Consider the following 20,933-nt stretch of genomic DNA (forward strand, 5'->3'; position numbering starts at 1 on the left):
GATACTTTCCAAAAATTTGTGCATCTCCTCACAATATTGTAAATGTCTTATTAACACAAAATAAAGCCTAGCTAGATTTGTTTGTTCTATTTGTGCAATGGGAATAATCAAAGCAAAATGAGGCATTGCATGAGGGAGACAAAATTTGAAACTCTCTATCTTGACTCTTAAATCGCAATCTGAATGTAAGCTGCTGGAAGCTGGAAAAATGTATTCTTCTGAAGTGTTTCATATAAAATCTTCAAAGAAGATGATTCACGCCAACCTCATTTTGGGTGGTTTTTTTTTTTCAGGCAACACATTTCAGCATATAAACATATAAATATATAAGGTACAACTACATTTGTTCAGAAATTTTAGGGAAAATGTTACTTCTATGAAAAATTTAAAAGAAATTTTTCAAATGTTCTGACATTCCCTAGTTTTCCATCAATTTCTAGTCATAGCATCATAAGCGTTAATAGGCAGCGATCAGAAGAGAAGTTAAAAATGAAATAAGAGGATAGTAATTTTAATGAGAAATACCCCAAATGAGGTCTATTATTTTTCACTACAATGCTTCTCAGATTTAGGACACCAACCTGTTCTCAGAATTAATCACATAGAGTATTAAAAAGTCAATTTAACTGTAGGCTGGTAATTGAGGCTCTAGTTCAGGAAAGCACTTCCATAGTTTAGTTTTATCCCAATTCAGAAAAGTATTCAAAGCTTGTTGGTATGTGCTCATGTCCTAGGATTTGAGTGCGTGCAAACCCGTGGAGCCACATCCCTATAATGCAGGACACGGATATGATTTCAAATTGGATGACCAGCCTGTTCACTGGGGAAATGGCTATAGCAGATCCCGTATCTGAGTGAGGATGTTGCCACACTCCAGGAAAAGTCAAAAGTCCCAACAACTTCCAAGGCCTCTATGCACATATTCATGCATATTAATTTCTTGTCCTTTCATTATGACTTATGTGGTAAATTCTTTCTGCCCTACTCCTAATGAAGTCTCTTATGTTGTTTGTAATTCCACCGAAGTCAATGGAGGCTACCAGTGGCATAAAGAACAGCTTAAACTGACCAAAGTGCCTAAATCTTTCTTTTAACATAATCAAGTGCCAGAACATAAAAGAAATACTAAATTCCATGTGTTAATTATTAAACAAAGTTTTGGCACTGCTTTACATCTTATAAACCTGGATATTTACATATGCTTGTCAACAATCCCCAATATTCTGAGTTGTATTAAGATGGTCTATCTGCCAACTATTGATGAAAGATGAACGTATTTTTGTTTCTCAAATGATTGTTTGAGAAAGCAGTCTTATTACAGTTGGTTTTATTCTTCAAACAGGTTGCAACAACAGCTGTTCACATTACTGAAGTAATACACTTCTTAAGAGCAGAACATTTTTAAATCTTAACATGAAAAGGCAGAAAACACTGAAAGTAGAACTTGGTTTTCTCATTATAGGTGTCAGCACCTGCATCTGACACAATGTTTGATTTAAAATTATTGATTTACTGACAATTTTCTTGTTTCCAGCACATAGATAAATATCAAATGGAAAGTCTCAAGGAGATAGTTATCCAACGTAGCTCTCCATTGCCTACCTTTCTCATATTATTCAAAAACATTCTCTTTAATAACAGCCTCCATCTACATGCACTATTTTGTAATGATATGACAGAAAAATATGGCTTCCTTGTCCTAATACCTTAAGAGCCTACATTATTTTAGAGTATTATTTTAGGTATTTTAATCCCTAGTCTGCAGATGAAGACAAAAGGCTGAGTGGCCGTGTTTACTGACTCCTCACGGGCAGCGACAAAGACTTCAGTGCCAGATGGAGCAGTGATGCCCTCAGCAGCAAGAGGAGGAGGAGGAGCAGCACTGAATACAAGACACTGGAAAACTTCACTATTTTTAACTCTTCTAACAAAATTTCTGAAACTTTTGACACCTCTCAGACACTGTCAGAGATAACAGCAGATGGATCACTCCTTCCATCCAGCTTGACATTTTCATGTTTCCACAGAAAGGTGGGCAAAGAGGTTAGTTTTGTCTCATCCTCCTTCTTACCATGTAAATGTATAAACATAACTAAAAAAAAAAAATCTTGCCGGTGAATAATACTGTAACTTTGAACAAAGACCTTATTACACAGACTTTAACTACTCTGTTCAAAACAAACGTTGTTTTGCTTGTAGACCTGCCCACGTATTTCTCAAGTGCGTTAAAGGAGGACGATTGTGAGATATCCCCCCCTAGTTCAAAACTATACCATAGTCATTAATAACCACGCTTTGTATTTGTGATTCACGCCGTCAGCAGAGAACAAAAGTGTTGGGATCTGTTTCACAGAGAAAAGGTGAACCAAGCCCTGCCCCGGATACCTCTGAGTCAGCCCGCGGGGCTGCTTCTGCCTCAGAAATTTCCTGTTGTTTCCAAACACCAGCGTTCCCATTTCAAACTTCCCTCATCATTTTGGAGAAGTTCACCACGGACGCGTGTGTCAGCATTCCTCTGTTCCCCTTACGGGGCTTGCTTTAGGCCATCGCCTCCTATCTGCTATTTGAGAAGATTACTTAAAAATTAAAACACGCAGCGCCCTTATTGTGCTCCTGAACACCTCTGTGCTGCACAAATTTTCAGGAGGAAATCCAGATAATTAAAACCCAGAATATGCTAAATTAAAACCAACCAAAACATCAGGATGAGCAAAACCGGGCATATAAATGGTCTCCTCCGCAGCCGTGCGGTGCTTCTGCCTTGCCCGCGCTCACACGGGCCTGGGCCCGCTCCCCGGGCTCCAGCAGCGCCTGGCCGCGGGGACGCCGAGGAGCGCCACGGCCACTCCAAGGCCCAGGATCGGGACTCCGGGCCGGGGACAGGCCGCGGCAGCCGCGAGAGGCGGGGCCGGTCCCGGTCCCGCTCGGCCTTGTCGGGGGGCGGGGAGGGCGGACCTGCGCTGCGGCCGGGTCGCGGCGCTGCTCTGTCCGTCTGGCTCGCCCGCCTGCAGCTCGCTCCGACGCGGTGGCTGTGCGAGGTCAGCCCTGCCGGGAGCGAGGCCCGGGCTGCGGGGTTGCTCCTGCGGGGCAGGGCCGGGGGAGAGGGCGGAAGGTAAGGCGGAACGGTGGGTGTCGGGCAGGGCCACGCAGCGGCGGGCTGAGGCGAAGCGAGGTGAGGCCTCGGGTCCGAGGCGGCGGGGGTCGCGTCCGAAATCCTCTGCTCCGGCCTCCCGCCCCTTGACCCTGCTGTGGCCGCGCTGCCATGGCGGCGGCCGCGCAGGGGACAGGCGGCGGCCGGCGGGACCGAGGTAGTCCCCTGTGAGGGGTTTCTGGCCGTGGCCTGCAGTGAAATGACTGACCTGCGCGGAGCCAGATGGGGTTTGCAGGACAAAGTAAGCTCTCAAATCGTGTCAGGTTTCATTTCCTACGCCTTGAATTCCCTGTGAAGCTAATCGGAAGTCGGCCAAAGAAACGGCAGCGTTTCCCTGAGTTGGAAAAACTCTGTTTATAGTTCTCCTTTGTACACTTGTCGTCAGCTTTGGCATCCTCCTGTCACTTGACGGCATCTGGCTTCAGGTTCTCTGCTGTTTTGCATTCTTTACCATTTGTGAAAACACCTTTGTAATAAAATGTGATGATTGTTTATCTGTAGCAGGCGCTTTATTGTGTCAGGAAGTTGAATCTTACAACACAGTGCTAACAGCACAGCAGCGTCTTAGTCTATGGTGGGGAAAGCAAGGTGCCGCCTTCCTCAAGACTTCCCCAGAAAGCTCCTGCCCGGCTCGCCATGGAACCACTGCTGCACAAGTTCTGCTTTGAGTTGTGCTTTGTGGGAGAAGCGGTGAGAAAGTTCTGCTAAAAAGCTTGCTGTGTCAGTGCATGTGAGTATTGCACCCGAAAATCTTCAAAGCGCTTTTTGTAGTTACTTAGGCCAGCACTTGGGCTTGGGATGAGTGGCTCGCTGGGAGTGGAGGTAAGAGTTGCCGGAGCTAAGAGCGTTGTTCTAAATTAAATTAATGCTTCTGGCACACAGTTTTGTAACTCAGCTGTAAACTCGTGACAGAGGTAGCGTGCGCTGCCTTGTTTGAGATGGTACCAAAACTTTGGGTGTTCATTTTTGTGGTTTTAGATGCCAGGCTAGCTGCCCTAATTCTTATCTCTGGCCGTTGTTGCTGACACTTAGCTTTGTGCGTGCTATGGTGTTAGCTATGGGAGTCCTCTCACTAATGCTTAAATGCTCTTCTGCAGTCTGTTCTCTAAGTCTGCATGCCTGAAGTAACGTGTAAACCATGAAGTCTTACATAAATGTGGGCTGTATTAGTCAAGCTAGTTGTTAACAGAAAAAAAAAGTAATTAAGGGAATAGAATTTAGGTAACAAATTGCTAGTGTCCAAAAGAAGCAGATACTGCGTTGGCAGCCTCCTCAAGATGGTATATTAGAATTCAAATTATAGTGAACACGTTAAAGAAAGATTTCATCACTACTTATTGTGTCTGGTCCTTGATAAGCCTGGGCAGATAATTTTGACACCAAGCACTGAGCAATGCTGACATAGCTGAAAGTGACACGTTGTGCATTCATACCCATGTTGTTAAGACAGTTTTAATTTGGATGTGTATTTCCTCAGTTGTGCATCATTTGAGTGCTTTTCAGGTGAGATTGACGTACTTTTCACCTCCCACCATCAGTGTCACAGCTGAATAAAAGGTCAGCTTGAGTAAATCACTCGGTCTGTCAGATAGTGTCATGATAGCTGCAATACTGGCTTTTAAGCTAACCTTAGTGGGAGTTTATGTACTGTTTAGCAGTGGAAAAAAATGTAATTTTTAATGTAAAAGTTAAAGATGTGGGGCTTTCAGATCTGCTCGCTGTCTCTGTTGTCCCTATGCTCCAGTTCCAGGGTACATAGCAGTACACAGAATAAAACAGTACCTTGCATTGCTCCAATAGCAGCATTTTTTGAAGCCTCCCTCTGCTTCTGGTCATTAATTGATCAAACTTAAGAATCTAATGAGAAACGGAGGTAACTGCCTTTATGCTTTTTTGTAACTTAGGCACTGGAAAAAACCATTTCTTTGTGACTGACATCTTAAGTCATACCAGTTTGCAAAAGAAATGCCATGATGTTTGCTGACTTATTTTTCTTCCATAATTTACTTCCTTAAGATGCTTTTTCCACACCTGTGTACAGTGCAGCCCTTTTCGGTGATGGTGTGTGACATTATTGTCTTTTAAGTAGTACTTTCTGCTCTCTGAAGAAATGTGCCTTTTATAGGTAGGGCAGAATCTTACATGTCTTGCTTCGTTGGTTATTGGTTGAAAATAACAGTAGGTGAAATCATAAATAGGTCTGTAAGGTTGAATCTCACATCATTAATTCCTACTGTTCAGTTGATGAGACTTGAGATCACTTCAAATGCAGAACTTTTGGGGGAGCTGGATACCCAGTAGTTAGTTATTTGCAATTTTTTGTACATTATATGAACATATCAATTTCTTTAATACAAGGTGTACATCTTGCTTTAGCTGGCTTTTGATAAAGATTAGTTCTACGTTATTGACTGCTTTTGTGTACAAGTAGCACACTCCACAAATTACTTGAATTTTTTTGTGCTCATCTTGCCTGGTGAGTGAAAATCCCCCAGGCCTTTTTGAAGAAACTAGATCAGAAAATTAACAATTGCCAACTATTATTTAGCTAGTAATATCTTCTATTAGGCCAAGTTTGTTTACCTTGATAATATATCCATTACGAATTAGGGAGATGTTATCATATGAAATAGATGAGTATCTTAAAGGTTGTAGTTTCTTGATAACTTAGCAAAACATTGTGCTAAGTCTAGCTGGTTAAATGTTAACAGCTGTTGCCCAAACCGCTCACCAGTTTTGTCTTGTAGTGCCTTCTTTAGGGTTCTCAAAATGAGAAGGTGGGAAAGTAGGTTTGGTGAGGCGTTAATAATGGCATGTAAATACATGCATGTACATCTATTTCTGGTGCCTAGGAGGTAGCATTTGAAAAGCTGTGAAATGGCTGGCGGATACAGTAGGCAGCTGGGGTTTTTTGGCCTGTGCCAAGTGAAAGTCCTCCTGTTGGGGAAAGTTAAGTTGATTTGTTTATTTTTCTCCCCTGATTTCTAGGGTTCATGAGGTAGGTAGTAGGCAGGTCATGCATGGTTTTGTAGAGGCTGTCTCAGGTTCGTAACAAGAACAGAAACTAATCTGGGTTTAGCAGCAGTTTTTTTTTTTTTTAAATCGGTTTATTAGTTGACTGGCATTTAGAGAGAATTTCATCCTTGCACATCATAGTTAACTTCCAGTGAGTTTCTAATATCAACCTTGTTCAACCCAACACGAATATTCAATGTGAAGTTCAAAGTTTCTTTAATGAATCTCTTTGGGTGACCAGAAGTAGAGTCTTACATTACATAAAGTACAGTTGCATGGAAGATTTATGTATCTCTGTTTATTGGAAAGTGGCTCTATTGGGACTGTGGGCAAGTAAAGAAAAAAAAAAAGGAAACCATGATCTCATCCTTGATGCCATTAGCTTATGAAAATTAGCATACAAACTGGGGCATCAGGCACAGCCTTGAAAGAGATCCTTGTTGTACCTGGGGTTGTAAATCTAATCTAGAGTTGATATTACCTGCTGTTTCTGACATAGTTGTGTTTTTCTGCATTTCAACACTTCCAATTCAGTGCATTGGGTAAGTAACGGATTTCTTCTTTTAACACCTTTTTACAGCTATTTGATTAACAAAATGAAGCCTGCAAACCTGCACTATTGGATTCTGGGTTGGCTTTCTATGGCATTATGTTGTTGGTGTACTTCAGATAAATTCACTCAAAGGTAAGTTATGCTTTAAAAAGAAATCTCTGACACTGCAAAGCAGAATAATTTAACTTCTAACGAGTGTAAATTCTCTTATTTTATTATGTGCTATTTTTGATGTGTTATTCTTCCCTTAGGTGACTGGTAAAATGAGGCATCTACATTAACTGGAGGAGTGACGGTCATGCCTAAGAAAAGCTTTACATTTATTAGTGTGTCAGCATGAAAAAAGAGGGAAACTTAAGTTACATTCATTGCACTTAAACTTTGCAATCTTGCTTTAAATGAATCATTTAGACTTGTGGTGTAGTAATGATAAATATCAGAAATAATTTTGGAACCTGTAACAAAAAACTGGAATCATTCCTATGGCATGAATTGCACCAGCTGTTGCACTGTGTATGTTTTTAATATATTTTTATTCCTTACTGTTTTCTCAGTTCCAATAATTTTAAATTCCTTTCCATACAGCATCCCAACTGGGGCTGCATCAGTGCTGCGCAGCTTTTTGGTGGTTGTTGCACTTGGCAAAATCTGAGCTTGAATACCAATGGGCCATAGGGGAACCCATGCCCCGATTTGTACCCTTCTGTGGTGCAAGCTCAAATTCCTATTGCATGGTATTAGGAAAGAAATTTTTCTCCTTCCTTTCAGTGTTTTGGCAAGAGAATGGTTAAGGGTGCTCGGTTCAGTGCTGAACTTCATGTGACACTACATTGCAGCCAGTTGGTAGTTTAGACATGATGCTGAGGTTTCTTGAATCCCCAGGACCTGGGCTATGGCTGGGCCACCTTGGCAGCAGAGGCAGCTCTAGAAGCACAGTGCTGAACTGCATAGGGCAGGATAACTCAGGTCAAAAAAAGGGGAGATATCCCCAAAGCTGCATAGGTATTGAAAATGGCTTTCCTCGTATTCCCGTTCTGAGCTTAAGTTTCTAAAATTTGCTCTATTTAATAACCAAAATTTTCCGACTTGTCCTTAGCCAGAAAGTGTGTTCTAGGAGAACTTGTTTTGGCATGATTGTGGTTGCAGAAGTTCAGCTGCTATTTCAAATACTGATGAAAGATGGTATTTTTCTAAGCAAGGATTTTTTTTAAAGCAAGAAAACTAACTGCTCTACAATATTGGGGAATTCTTCTATTCAGGTTTTCACAGCAGCAGTAAAGACCCGTTAGAAGTGTTGGTAGTTTTCATTGTGGTTATGCCTGACTTGTTCCAGAGCTACTTCTGCAAAATTATTTAAAAACCACAGATACATGTGAATGTTTAAGAGAAAAATGTGACCGTTGCAAACTAGCAAAACTAGAGGAAAAAAATCTGAGAAGTGACGTAACATGGGAGCGTCCCTGCTTCCTCAGGCTGAGAAGAATTAGCTTTCTAATATATTTTTTTATATAACCTTTGGCGAGCACTAATGAAGGGCATGTGGCTATTAGCTTTCAGAGAATAAGAATTTATTTTGACAGTACTGCACATAATGCTGTCAGTTTGAACAATTTACAGTTCTGTTTTTGTTGATTTTCCCACTTGCTGTTCTATTTAATCACTTGCTGTGGTTGCTTAATAGCTAAATATGTCTGCTGTAGTGTCTGAAGGAACGGGTTTTTTATCTACTTCTGGTTTTTCCAGAATAGGTCTGCTCCAAACTGTTGGAAAAATGCCTCTCTAGAAGTGGCTGAGACATGATACAGCCTTCCAACAACATGTTTCTTCCATATTTAAGAAATATAAAGCGTATGGTGACAGGATGGCAGGAGTGGAATTTGCTTAATAATGGAACGGTGTTAGCACGTTTCTAAACATGTTGTTTCTATGTGATTTGTTAGTTTGGTCTTGCTGTGTTTGGAGTTCTTAAATATTGTGATAGAAGCTATGAACGACAACCAGCTCTAAAATCAATGAGTTATACTAGTAAGCATTGTGCTGCTGGCTGAAGGCGATGCTCCTTTAAAAATGCTCGAGGAAAAATAGATTTGTCTGTCTTTCTCCAGGGACAGCCACCCTCATACCTGGAAAAAGCTGTATCTTGCTCATCATTGGCCAGTGACTGTGTGTAAGGTGAGATTTTTGTGTTTCTTCTTTTATCCTGACAAAGGTAGCCTTGGACAATAAATGTTTGAAGACAGAATGAACAAAGCCCATCAGCATTTAATCTTGCTTATGCCCTTATGCCTTATAAAGGCCTTCACTGATTTGGATGCAACTTTTGCTACTTCCCCTGCACTCCAGAGTAGCAATAAACAGGATTGTGGTATGTTACAGATACAGTAGTCAATGTAGGACATACTGTACACTTAACTGCTTGTTACAGATTTTGTGATGTTTTGTTAGTTGTAATCTTAATCCTAGACTTTCACCAGACCCTGTAAGGAGTACTTGACCTGCCAGCTGCACGAGTTTTAGCTTTGTAACCTTGGCTCCAGTGTTTTAATAAGTCGTCAAATATGGATTCAGTCAGGAAAAAGAGAGCTATAAAGCTGTTATGGCAGGTGCCTCTGAGTATTTCTGTATTTGAGGGGTGGGAACCAAAAATGAACCCAGCCTTCCAACATGTCTGTCAAAAGCACAGCGAAAATGTGTACTAATTCTGTCTCTCTTGCTATTAAATACCTATTGCCATCTGATAAATAGAACATTTTTCCTACGCTGGAAATACTCAAAGGCCTCTTCTTGTACGGCTAAGTTAAAAATATGCTGTACTTCAAAGTGGAAGATGTGATTAGATTTACTGACACAAGGATGAGGAGCTCATATAATAATAAAGACGTTTCAGTTTTGGGAAATGTCTCTGGAGCCAAAAAGGTCCCCATTCTGGGAGATTTAAGTTTATTTATTACAGTATTAGAGTCTCCTTTTTTTTGTGCTTTAGGTACTTTTTTTTTATTTCTCATTCCTATTTCTGAAAATCATAAAAGCAATAGCAGCAAAAGTCACATACTGCCTAAATTTCTGAGAAAAAGTAGATGTACTTTATAATAGTTAAATGTGGAGAGGAAGTATCAATAACAAAACTCATATGTGCATGACTAAGTGAGACCAAGGAATGTCTGCTGCCCTGTTTCTTGTTTGTTTGCCTGCTTTTGAGGGGGAATAAGGGCAGATTTGATGCAATTTGTGTCTGATTTTCTGTTGAGAAAACATCACTGTACTGACTTCAAGCAGAGGTATTGGTGTTCAGGAGTTTGTAGTGCCTGGCACGAATGGGCGTTCAGAGTCAGTAGCAGTGCAAACCTTTGCTTACATGAATGAGATGCAAACAATTACAAAAAATTAAAAAAAAAACAACAAAACAACACCCCACCCCCCCCGCCAAACGAACCAAACAAAAAAACCCTACCAAACAGTTTTTCCCACTGTGTGTTCATCCTGGCTGCTACTCTTAGTTCCAGGGTAGTGCTATTGGTGAATTGACAAATAACCTTTATAAACTTACAGTGAAATTGTAATGAATAATTGACGATATTAAACGTCAGAAAATGTGGGCTTTCTTACACTTTGTTGATGGTTTATGGTCTTCTGTAGTAAGAGGTGGACAGAAGCATTCCAAAGGAGTGAAGAAAAAGTGAAATTAAAATCATATTAAGTGACCTTTTGCCCAGTTTCACATTACTGAGTCATATGAAGAAACAGAATCTCAACTGTACTCCCCTAACAGCTTTCTTTTTGCTAACATTAATGTAAGAGAAGTTCACAAATTCAGCTGTGGTGGTTTTTTTAAGGTATGTAGATTCTTCTGCATGTTCAGGGTATTTATATATGTTATTTCAGGAAGGAAATGTTTTTCATGTCATTCTTCAGTTTAAAGCTGCTAATGTGATGTTGAAAAGAAAAATAGCCAGGTGAAGGAAACTGCAAAACTTATTCTGTCATTTATGTAAAAAACTTTTGGGACACTACTTTGTACAAGTACTTATTAGTTTATGCTTCCTATATAAAGGAACCTGATTATAGACTACTTTGCTACATACTGCGTTCTTGGTATGCGCATGGATGACCAACACCTTAATTCCTACATGTTTTGCACATTTGTGTTCAAAAAGTTTTTCAGGCTTTTGGAGGCCTGAAAAGTCTTTTTTAAATTTAGTGGGCACAGTTCAGCATGCCAGAAATTTGAGAATACACATCTCCCAGCTCTTCCTGTGCTGTAAACTGTGTATGTTCAAGTAGTGCTTTTTAATACTGAGTGTGGTCAGCACAGTTAACTGGAAAGTGTGTGTTTTGTAATCATATCTTCTAAACTAACCTATTAAAATAAAATAGTATCATGGAAGCAATAGTAACCCCAGGACTTAACTAATGACTGCTGCAGTGAGAAGCTGAGGGAGGAAGAGAAGTGTTCTTCCTCATCATGTGATTAGAAATTCCAGTACCATATAACTGACATAAAGTGACTGTCTTCTGCAAAGATATCCAAGCTAAATTCACAGACCTCAAGTGGTTATGAATTTAGTGTTCTTATGTTCTCTCTTATAGTGCAATTTATTGAACTTCATGTGGCTAATTTATGTCACACTTAAACTTTCTGGTCACAAATTAATGTGAATCCTGGTTGGTGGAAATACAAGCAACTCAAGGGCAAGAAGAGGGCCTTTCCCCCTCCCTTTTTATGGAGTTGTGAAGATCTTTAATTCGAGAACTTAAAAAGAGAAATATTATTGCACCTTTTGCATCTTGGACATTGCAAAAAGAGAAAATCTTCCGTGGGTGTTTCCTTGTGAAATGGGGAAAATACAATGCGAGCTTGTAGGCTTTTCAGTTCCTCCTCTATTGAGAATGGGAAGGATGATAAAGAAATGGGTACTAAACCCTGCTGTGATCTGCTTTTTAGTGCACATATGTGCTGATCAAATGAAAGAATCAAGGAAATGACAGCAGCATAGGCTGGTGAACAGAACAGCATGAATTCAAGTTTGAATGTGAAGCAGCAGATGAAATTGTATTTTTTTTTTATATGAGATAAAAGTTTTTTCCTAATTTCAGCTTTGACAATAATCTTGTAGCAAAGGCTTAAAGGAAGAATAGAAACATTATTTTTCTTCTTTTTTTTTTTTTTGTAAAAATAGAAGTAGTCACATTATATAGAAAGAATAAAGTGACTAAGGTGAGAGCAGTACACTATTGTGATCTAGCATTAGATCAAAAAGTTCCTTATATAAAGGGTTACCTTTATTTCTTTGTTTGTATATTAAGCCAGGTGTGTCAATGTGAGTCCAGCTCTTGACAGATGCTATTTTGGAAAAAAAGGAAGTTTTCTCATAAATGCAGTGTAACTCATAAGATAACTCTTAATCTATGCCATCAACTTCTCTGTAATGCTTCTGTGACAATTTGATGGTCTTTTACTTTTCAGCGTGTCAGAGGTGAAGGGAGCTCTCACGCTTCTAGCAGCCGCTGTTTGACAAGTTGACTGTGAGACAGCAATGTGTCCTTGTGGCCAAGGCGGCCAATGGTCTCCTGGGGCACACTAAAAAGAGCGTGGCCAGCAGGTTGAGGGAGGTCATCCTCCCCCTCTACTCTGCCCTGGTGGGGCCACATCTGGAGTACTGTGTCTAGTTCTGGGCTCCCCAGTTCAAGAAGGACAGGGAACTGCTGGAGAGGGCGCAGCAGAGGGCTACAAAGATGATCAGGGGACTTGAGCACCTCTCTTACGAGGAAAGACTGAGAGACCTGGGTCTGTTTAGCCTGGAGAAGACTGAGAGGGGACATCATCAATGCTTATAAATATCTAAAGGGTGGGTGTCAAGAGGACAGGGGCCAGACTCTTTTCAGTGGTGCCTGGAGACAGGACAAGGGGCAACAGGCACAAGCTGGAACACAGGAAGTTCCATCTAAACACGAGTAAAAACCTCTTCACTTTGCGGGTGGCAGAGCACTGGAACAGGCTGCCCAGAGAGGTGGTGGAGTCTCATTCTTTGGAGACATTCAAAACCCACCTGGACGCGTTCCTGTGCAACCTGCTCTAGGTGACCCTGTGTTGGCAGGGGTTTGGACTAGATGATCTCCGAAGGTCCCTTACAACCCCTGCCATTCTGCGATTCTGTTTTTCTGATGTCTTGCTGTACAAATAGGCTGATCTCTCTGCTGCAGTGTTCCCTCTCAGCGTGGTGGGTGCTGTAAAGTCTCTTTGTCACTTTTCTCAGCGTTCCAGATCATGTGTGGTTAGTTTGGATTGGTTTGATTATTATATTGCTTTAAAACAGGAAAAAGCAATGTTCCTTTTTCGAATTAATCTGTAGAAGGTGTACAAGAAGTGTTTTTGCAGAAGTGGCAGGGGTACCCAGTTTCTCAGACTAGCCTTTGCTCATTTTATGATATTGATTTAAAAGGAACATTGGAAAAATACTGTGGTTGGAATTAAAAAGGAGATGAATGATGCTGGTGAAAGTGTGAACTAATGCGTTGTAGGTTGTGTTGACCTCACAGTTCTGCCAGCGTAACACCGAGAGCCTGGTGAAATTGTGTAGAAGAAACTGCTAATATAAGGTTAATGCTGTGATAGGGGAGAACTGGTTCCAACTTTAAAATACTCTGGGCTTTCCTTTAGCATGTCTGAGAGCTGCAGTTGAAGATTGGATAAAGAGCACAATTGCAGTGTTCTTGTTACCACCCTCGGTTGAGCAAGCTGGTTAACTGTAAGGTTGTTTTTCAGGGGGTGATGCATTAGCTGCTGCCTATTAATGTGCTGTATTTTGGGCTGAATAGCTGAACTCTTTCAGCTTCACAAAGCTTGTGTCACAACCGGAGCAGTATTGTTTAGGGATTTGCAGTGTGTGTTTGTTGACAATATTCCTTTCAGGAAAAAAAAGCTGTTGCTGGGTTTAATTGCTTCTATTATTGGTGGCAAGAGAGGAGAGGAAGGAAATGGGCACAGAACAAGAAAGTCTTGCAGAGCTTGCAGTTTTGCTGCCATTGGCCTGTGGCACGTGGAAGGCAATTAGTGAGATTACAGGCGTCTGTCTGCTCCTCTCTACACTCTGCTTTTGCTCTGGCATCGCATAATTAAGTCAGGATGCAGACCCAAAAAGGAGAGCTATTATTATGGGGAAAGAAAGTCTGACGACGTTGTTATTTAATGGTGAAAAGTGTTTACTAAAAAGAGCCATAATAACTAAGCAGAATAATCAGGGAAAATACAGTAATGGTATTCTGTGATGTGTGAACATGGATTTTTTTTTTTTTTTTGGTTTTGTTCAGGGGTATGTACGCTGCTTTAAACAACAATTAATGTGTAGGCGATTTCTCCTGCATTATCAAAAGTTTTGACTGGGCACTTCTTTTTTTTTTTTGTAGGAATGTATATAGTCTTTCCTTTTCTCTCCATTCCCTTGTCCCTCAAGTCAAAATATTTAAAATATATATTCTAACCATTTTACTTGGAATAAGCAATTTATTTAATCTCTTCTTTGTGTTTTTCCCTTTTAACACAACAGCAGAACTACTCCTGGGTGCTTAAAGATGGTTGTGTGTTTGTCTAACATTATAGTTTATGTTGATGTTTTTTGTTTAGTAGCTCTGCACTCCTTGAAAAGATCTGATGATGAGAAAAACACAGAGAGCTGCCACCTGGAATACGATAAATACAGAATTAGCTCCATTCATTTGGCATGGATCAGGCTACTCTCTATTACCTCAGAACCTGTCCTCCTCCTTTTTACACTGCTTGTTCAGGATGCCCCCTGATATTCACTTGATCTCCTTCAAAATTTTAAGCCAGTTGGTCTGTGCTAAGTGGCACATGATCCGTGACAGTTGCAAGTAACTGGAGTTTGCCAATTCCTGACTGGGCAAGTAAAATTTCTCATGTCTGACTAGAGCCTTGGTCCACCAGTGTCTGAACTCTATATTTTTCCTCTAAACCATTATCCCTGGACACATACAACAAATATTCTGTATTTGTGTTTTCCACAGATGAGTGCTAATGATTGTCAAGACCCTCCAGAGTACTGGACAATCCATGGACTGTGGTATGATCATAGAGTGTTTTTATTTCAGCCTGGAAAGGAAGAATCAAGTTTTGTACCAGGATATTTAGTGCTTTTTTTTTTTGAGCGCTTAATCTATCTGTTTTTATGATTCCTTGGAACAAAAGCCTTCATGTTGTTGGAAACCTAAACCCTATGTTTGATATAAAACTGAAATATACTTCTGTATCTCATGACTCACTGAGCTCCTGAAATCCTCTTACCACATGAGCATTTTATTTATACATCTACTTTTAAGGTCAGTAACATTCTCAAACAGAAAGGGAAGTATAGTTTCCCTTCTTTTTTTTTTTTTTTTTTTTTTTTTCCCTCCCTGACTACACAGAATTTGTTAATGTCTTGTGACTGCTTGTGTCTTTAAGTATCTTAACTCAGTGCAAATATTGTAAAAGTACAGGAAAAACTAATTTGCTTCAAAGGAATCAGCGCATTGTAATTGATGCCAATGGCTTCGATTCAAAGGTTTTCCTGGCAAATACAGGGAAAAATTCAGTACAGGAGTTTGTTAAGCTATACGTCCTGGAAAGGTGCGTCTAGATTTCCAGTGAGCGTCTTGGTGATACTTGCAGAATCATCACTTGCTGCAGTGGTTGAGGAGGTCAGCGTCATTAGTGACATAGTGTGCAAGACCTTTGCATATCATTTACTCTCCCTGTATGTCTTTTACACAGAGTGATAGGGACTGGAGGGCCTAACGAAGAACCTCTGCATGGGAAATGTTTTGGCTGTAATTAATGTCTTGAATTTTTACTTTTAAAACAGTTGTTGATGCTGATGGATTACTTGCATTTTAAGATAAAATCTCTAGCTGTAATCTTGCATGTTTAAAATTCAGGCTAACGGTATAGAATAAATGCTGTTAGTTACTACTGTTGAGTTAGGAGACATCTTCGTCTCACTTCTATTTTGCTTCCCTAGGCCTGACAAAGCTGAAGAGTGTAATAGGACGTGGCATTTCAATGTCTCCGAGATAAAGGTATTTACTTAAAACAAAAACAGTTGTGCCAAGCAGAGCTGAGTACAATTACTTTTGCACATCCCATATGCAAAAGCTGTAGCTTGTATGAGATCAATCTTAATGTTTGCTCAGAGGTGTGTTCTTTTAAGGACTCCGCAAATTCATTAGGTGCTTCTGGTACTAGTTGAAGTTGCGGTGCTTGTGATCATTAGCAGCTGTTCCTCCTTGATTTTCTGGACATGCAGTTTACTTGTTCAGCCACATCTTCCTTAAAAAAAACAAAACAAAAAAAACCAAACCAAAACAAAAACATAATCTAGAGAACATAGGCAGTGGTAGGCAGTGGATCTGCAGTGGCAAAAAGTACCTGTGGAAAAGAGGTTACAGTCAGTCCATGTTCTCTTTTCCGTTTTCTACTGCAAACTCAGAACACAGAAATTAAGAGTTCAGAGTACATTTGTCTGTGTGTTTTCTCCTAGGGCATCAGTCCTTTTTTATTCTTTTTTTAATTGGAAAAAAAGTCCATCTATTGTTCAGATGTGTTGTGAACTGGGGATAGGAGGCTTGAGCCAACAAATGTGAAAAGCTGCATGACTGAACAACTTCTGCAGGGACAGTTGAAGGAAAATCTTACTTTGAGGCAGTGAGTCGGTACTAGTACATTCAGATATTTAGATAGTTGCACATACCTGATACCTCCAACAACAGCCTTTAAAGAATATTGGGGGGGGGAAAGACCTTTTCTTTTTCTGCGAGTAAATGTTTCGGTTAGGGATGTTGAAAGATGAGGCTTCAGTTTTAGACAAGGTATCAATGTATGTAGATTGTAAGAAATAGCTTTTCAATACTGTAAGTGCATTTATGAATTGTAATATTTTTAGGATCTTATGCCAGACATGAGACGCTATTGGCCTGATGTGCTTCATTCATCTCTGAATCGCACCCAGTTCTGGTGAGTACAAAAAAAATTAAAAAGTATTTTGGATATTATTTTATTAAAAAATATGTCTGTTAGCAAATCTTTAGGTGAGATGTTGTGCATGAGAAGCAGTGTCCAGGAGGCCAAAAAAGGAGTGTGTCTTGTCAGTCTCATTTACAAAACAAATATGTTTCCTTGTCAGAGCACCTGCAAAATGCAGCTGTTGAAGGCAGGGCTATGGCAGAGGTTTTGGACAAATGAAACTTGTGAGAGAGAATGTGCTTCCTCCCTTTGCTCCTAGGGAGTAGAAGCAGCCGCTGTTGACACATTAAATCTGAATAGCAGTAGCGCTCCTGGGATGTCACAGCTAGCTGCAAGAGTGGCTTCCAGGCCTCTTTTCCTATCTAGCTTCACTGTGTTGCTGGCTTTGAGAGGCCTTTCCTTCTGGGCTTTCTCACTGAGGAGAAAATGGAAAAATAGGATGCATTGGGTCATCCTCTCTACCAAATTCTCTCTTTTTACTTACTTTCCTAGCAGCGTAAAATCAGATCTGGGAATTTATTTGGACATCGACCTGCTTGGCTCGTGGGAAGGGAGAAGGAGATTTTGATCTCTCCTGACAACAGTACTGTTTTCCTCCTTCTCCATGTTTCTCTCTGCTTCTGAGTAATCACGCACTTGGACCAAAGAGCAGTATGGGTGGTACTGGAGTTTTCAGTTCGAGGGCATTATTTTAAACTAACATCAGTGGCCATTCAAGTTAATTTGCTGAGCCATGAGCTGTGTCAGACAAGATATGGATATGCAGTTTGTTCTTCCAGCAGTGACATCAGATAAGAAAGAGAGCACATAGCTAGAGGCAGTAGCATTTAAAACCATCTCAACTATAAGTCTTTCCTTTGGATTGGATGACTGGTTCCTCCCTGTCACTAGGGAAAAGCTTTGAAGGGAACATGCATCTCCTTTAGTCTTGTCCTTGCTCTACAGAAGGCGCTCGTCCTCAGAGCCTTAAACTGATTCCACAAGTGTTTTATGGCAACCTAAACTTGTAACTGTCCAAAGTGGTGGTGTCACTTTTTCTGCCCTCTGCTCCTCTGTTCTTGCACTGTGCCGGGGAGAGCATGACTGCTTCTTTCTGTGGTAGCACAAGTTTATGCCACCTTAAACTGGTCCTGGAATTAGAGTATGAAAAATGCGTCTCAAATCTAGCACCTGCCATGCCCTGAGTTGTTCATATGAACCTACCTGTTCATAAAGACAGGTGCATACCATTCTTTATTTTACTAACAGATATTTTGGTATGCAGCAGGTATGAACAGATACAATCAAAACCTTTTCTCTTTCAGTTCAAGGCAAACAAATAGCACTTATTTCAGTACCTGGAAATATAATCAGAAATACCATTAAAGCAATACAAAGGTCAGGCTATAACACTGTAAGTAATATTTTGATTGACAGAAATTCACTCCCTTTCAGTAACATGACAGGTGCACTGTAATTGGCAGCTCTAATTGCAGATTTTATAAATGCAAGCTTTTAAGCCAACTGAAAGCCAGTAGGATCCTGTTGTACATCTCATTTCAATAGAAATACTGTATTTACTTCAAAATTAAAAAAAAAACAACTCTACAGTTTAAAAATCCTGATACAGCAGAAATAACAATCTGAAAGTAAAACTGGCTATTCACAATTTTCCTTTTTGGAGAATAAGGGCATCTTAATTGGGTAAAGAGCATGAGCAGTGACAAGCAAAATAGGTATTGAATATCTTAGCATATCACATCAGGGTTTTTTCCAAGACTGCTATGATTGTGTATTATGTTTCTTCCTGGCTTTACATCTAACTGTCGCCTTGACTTAAAAGGGGAGATAAGGAATCTTACGGGCAATTTTAGGATGGCTGCGGGTGCTTCTGTAAAGGTAATTGCACATCTCTTTTCACCTTGGGTGTGAGCTAATGCAGGCAGAATGGAGGAACAACCACAAAACCATGGATGAAAGGCAAAGAACAAATTTAATCTCAATACCTCGCGGATCGGGGAATCTCTGAAGCAACACCCAGGCAGAGGCACGCCAAGCAGGGGACGCAGGCACTGTGGAGCAAGAGTCCTTATTAGCAAGAGAGCTCTTGTCAGCCAGGGAGTGAGAGCGCAAGAGCTCAGACTTGCTGTTCTTGCCTGTGTTTCAAGGATTCAGGCAGGCATAGTTTTTCACTGTGCTTTGGTCTTCTTCAGCAGAAGGGAGGAGTCTCGGTCATGTTCAGTAAGGTGCCCCTGACGGGCCTGCATTATCTAAGTGCAGATGTTCTACTTGTTGAGCACATAAGACTAAACAACTATTAGTGTGACGTGTTTTCCGGCATCCCACGTGCAAGTCACTTGAGCGTGTTTACAGTCCTCCTCGCCCATCTTCCATTACTTTCCCACAGCTTGTTAACTTATGAACTGTGATAATTGCCACCCAAGAGTTTGAATTGGACAGAATACCACAATACAGAACGAAGGGTTATATGTGCTTTATATCTCAAAATTTATTAATTGAAACCATCCCTTTTACAGTAATTAATAATTTTTTGGACCAAATAAAAATTTCTAGACCAAGAGAATTCCCTTCAGGATCAGTTTACACGTATGATACAGAATAAGGAATCAACGTTTAGCCTATGGTACAGCTGCATGACCCTAATCTACATTTTGTAGGCAGCACTTGCAGCTGTGCTTTACAGACCTTCTTTGTTCCTACCCTAATAATGAGACAGTCCTTGAGCTGGGTGGTCTGTATAATCCTTGGAGCACCTGATATGCTCCTGACTTTGTCACATCAGTGTGACTTTGTGCTTAGGGGAGCTCTGTCCTTGCACATAACAGGAAGCAAAATCTCTTTGAGGTTCAGCTTCCTTCCCACACTGCTGTGTTGTACTAATTTCATTCCTTTGCATTTCTGCAGCCCCCTAAGACTTAACTTGTAGGACTTAGCTTTGAGGTACGGAAGTGTAGCATTTATTCTTAGCAGCACCACAGAGAAAATGGTGCAGAAGGGCAAGTTATATAGTGGAACTCAATCTAACTCTGTAAACCCCACTCCTGTGTGCCTGACAAAGTACTTCTGTTCTACAAGGAGGAAAAACTGTTCAGCAAAGTTCTTGGCAGCTAGCTAGTGCTTATCTCGTGGGTATGAGAGGTTCAGAAGGATGGGTGGCCTTCATGAATACAGGCAGCTATGTTTTGTATCCACATGCCACCCAGCTGTGAGCTGAGGCTCAAGTAGAATTACTTTGTCTTATAGTGGTATAGGTGAAGGATAATGTGTCTCAGTGAATAACATTGAGACGTTAATTCTTTTGATTTCTAAACAAATTATTTTATGTTATTCCCTGGTACCTGCAGCTCCTTCATTTCGTAGCAGTTTCAGTTTGCATTTAAATGGAACAGGTGAAGGTGAAACTTCATATGCCTTTGCTAAGTGGTTAGAACTAGCTGTTTCTGCATCATGTTTTTTTTTTCTTCACATGGCTATGCTGCGAAATAAAGTAACACTGTCAAGAGTGTCATCTTAAAGTTTCAGTAATTGTTTTGTAGTGGCTCTAAAGTAGCTCTCCGTTCTGGAAGCTCATAGGACTGATTAAAATAATTGAGCCTATTGTATTCTTGGCTTGCTGCAGCTGATGCTGCATGGACGCTGTCGTGGGTAGCTCTCTGTATTTTCACTTGGGATCCCCACAGCTACATTGCCTGGGCACTCTGATCAGTGCAGACTGGACCAAAACCACTCCAATAGCAGATCCGTGTTAGCAATGATACGTGTCTTGAGCACCCTCAGATCTTTGGCCCTCTATTTCTGCCTGCTTTCTAGAAACAGGAGGACGCTTAAATACAAGTAGTACTGAAAGCCTTCAAAAGACAGGCACAACACTTTACCATTAGTTCTACACACATGCATGCATATATTCTCTGAAGAAAAATTGTCATCCTACATAAAAAGCCTTGCCTCCAGCTTACTGCTGCTTCAGTAGCCCTTTGGATTTGACTATTGTCTGCTTCTGCTCCAAGCTAACTGCTCAATATCTCTTGCTAAATTTACCCCTAAAAGAGCCTCCATTTTCTTTAAAACTGTGGTCTCTTTTCTCATCAGTAATTTCAAATTCCTTGTCAGTAAATCTGCTCTTTGGCCTGTGTCAAGTAGACTCCTCCAGGAAGTAAACAATTCACTTGACGTCCAGTGGAATGTTAGAGCCAAGATGA

The 20,933-nt window shown here is 40.6% G+C and overlaps 1 protein-coding gene across 5 annotated transcripts in view; it reads left to right on the forward strand.

Moving 5' to 3' along the window:
* The first annotated feature begins 2,807 nt into the window (after positions 1-2,807).
* Positions 2,808-20,933, forward strand: part of RNASET2 (ribonuclease T2) — a 29,596-nt gene continuing 11,470 nt past the window's right edge. Inside the window, exons 1-7 of one of the 5 annotated variants that reach the window (XM_063329159.1) lie at positions 2,808-3,112; positions 3,653-3,841; positions 6,747-6,851; positions 8,825-8,891; positions 14,742-14,797; positions 15,734-15,791; positions 16,655-16,725. In XM_063329159.1, the coding sequence (XP_063185229.1) occupies positions 3,723-3,841; positions 6,747-6,851; positions 8,825-8,891; positions 14,742-14,797; positions 15,734-15,791; positions 16,655-16,725 (476 nt within the window). In that variant the 5' untranslated portion in view covers positions 2,808-3,112; positions 3,653-3,722. The other 4 variants (XM_063329160.1, XM_063329162.1, XM_063329163.1 and 1 more) reach the window with 4 other exon arrangements.

The sequence above is a fragment of the Chroicocephalus ridibundus genome, chromosome 3, assembly GCF_963924245.1.
Source record: "Chroicocephalus ridibundus chromosome 3, bChrRid1.1, whole genome shotgun sequence".
In the NCBI taxonomy this organism is placed as follows: Eukaryota; Metazoa; Chordata; class Aves; order Charadriiformes; family Laridae; genus Chroicocephalus; species Chroicocephalus ridibundus.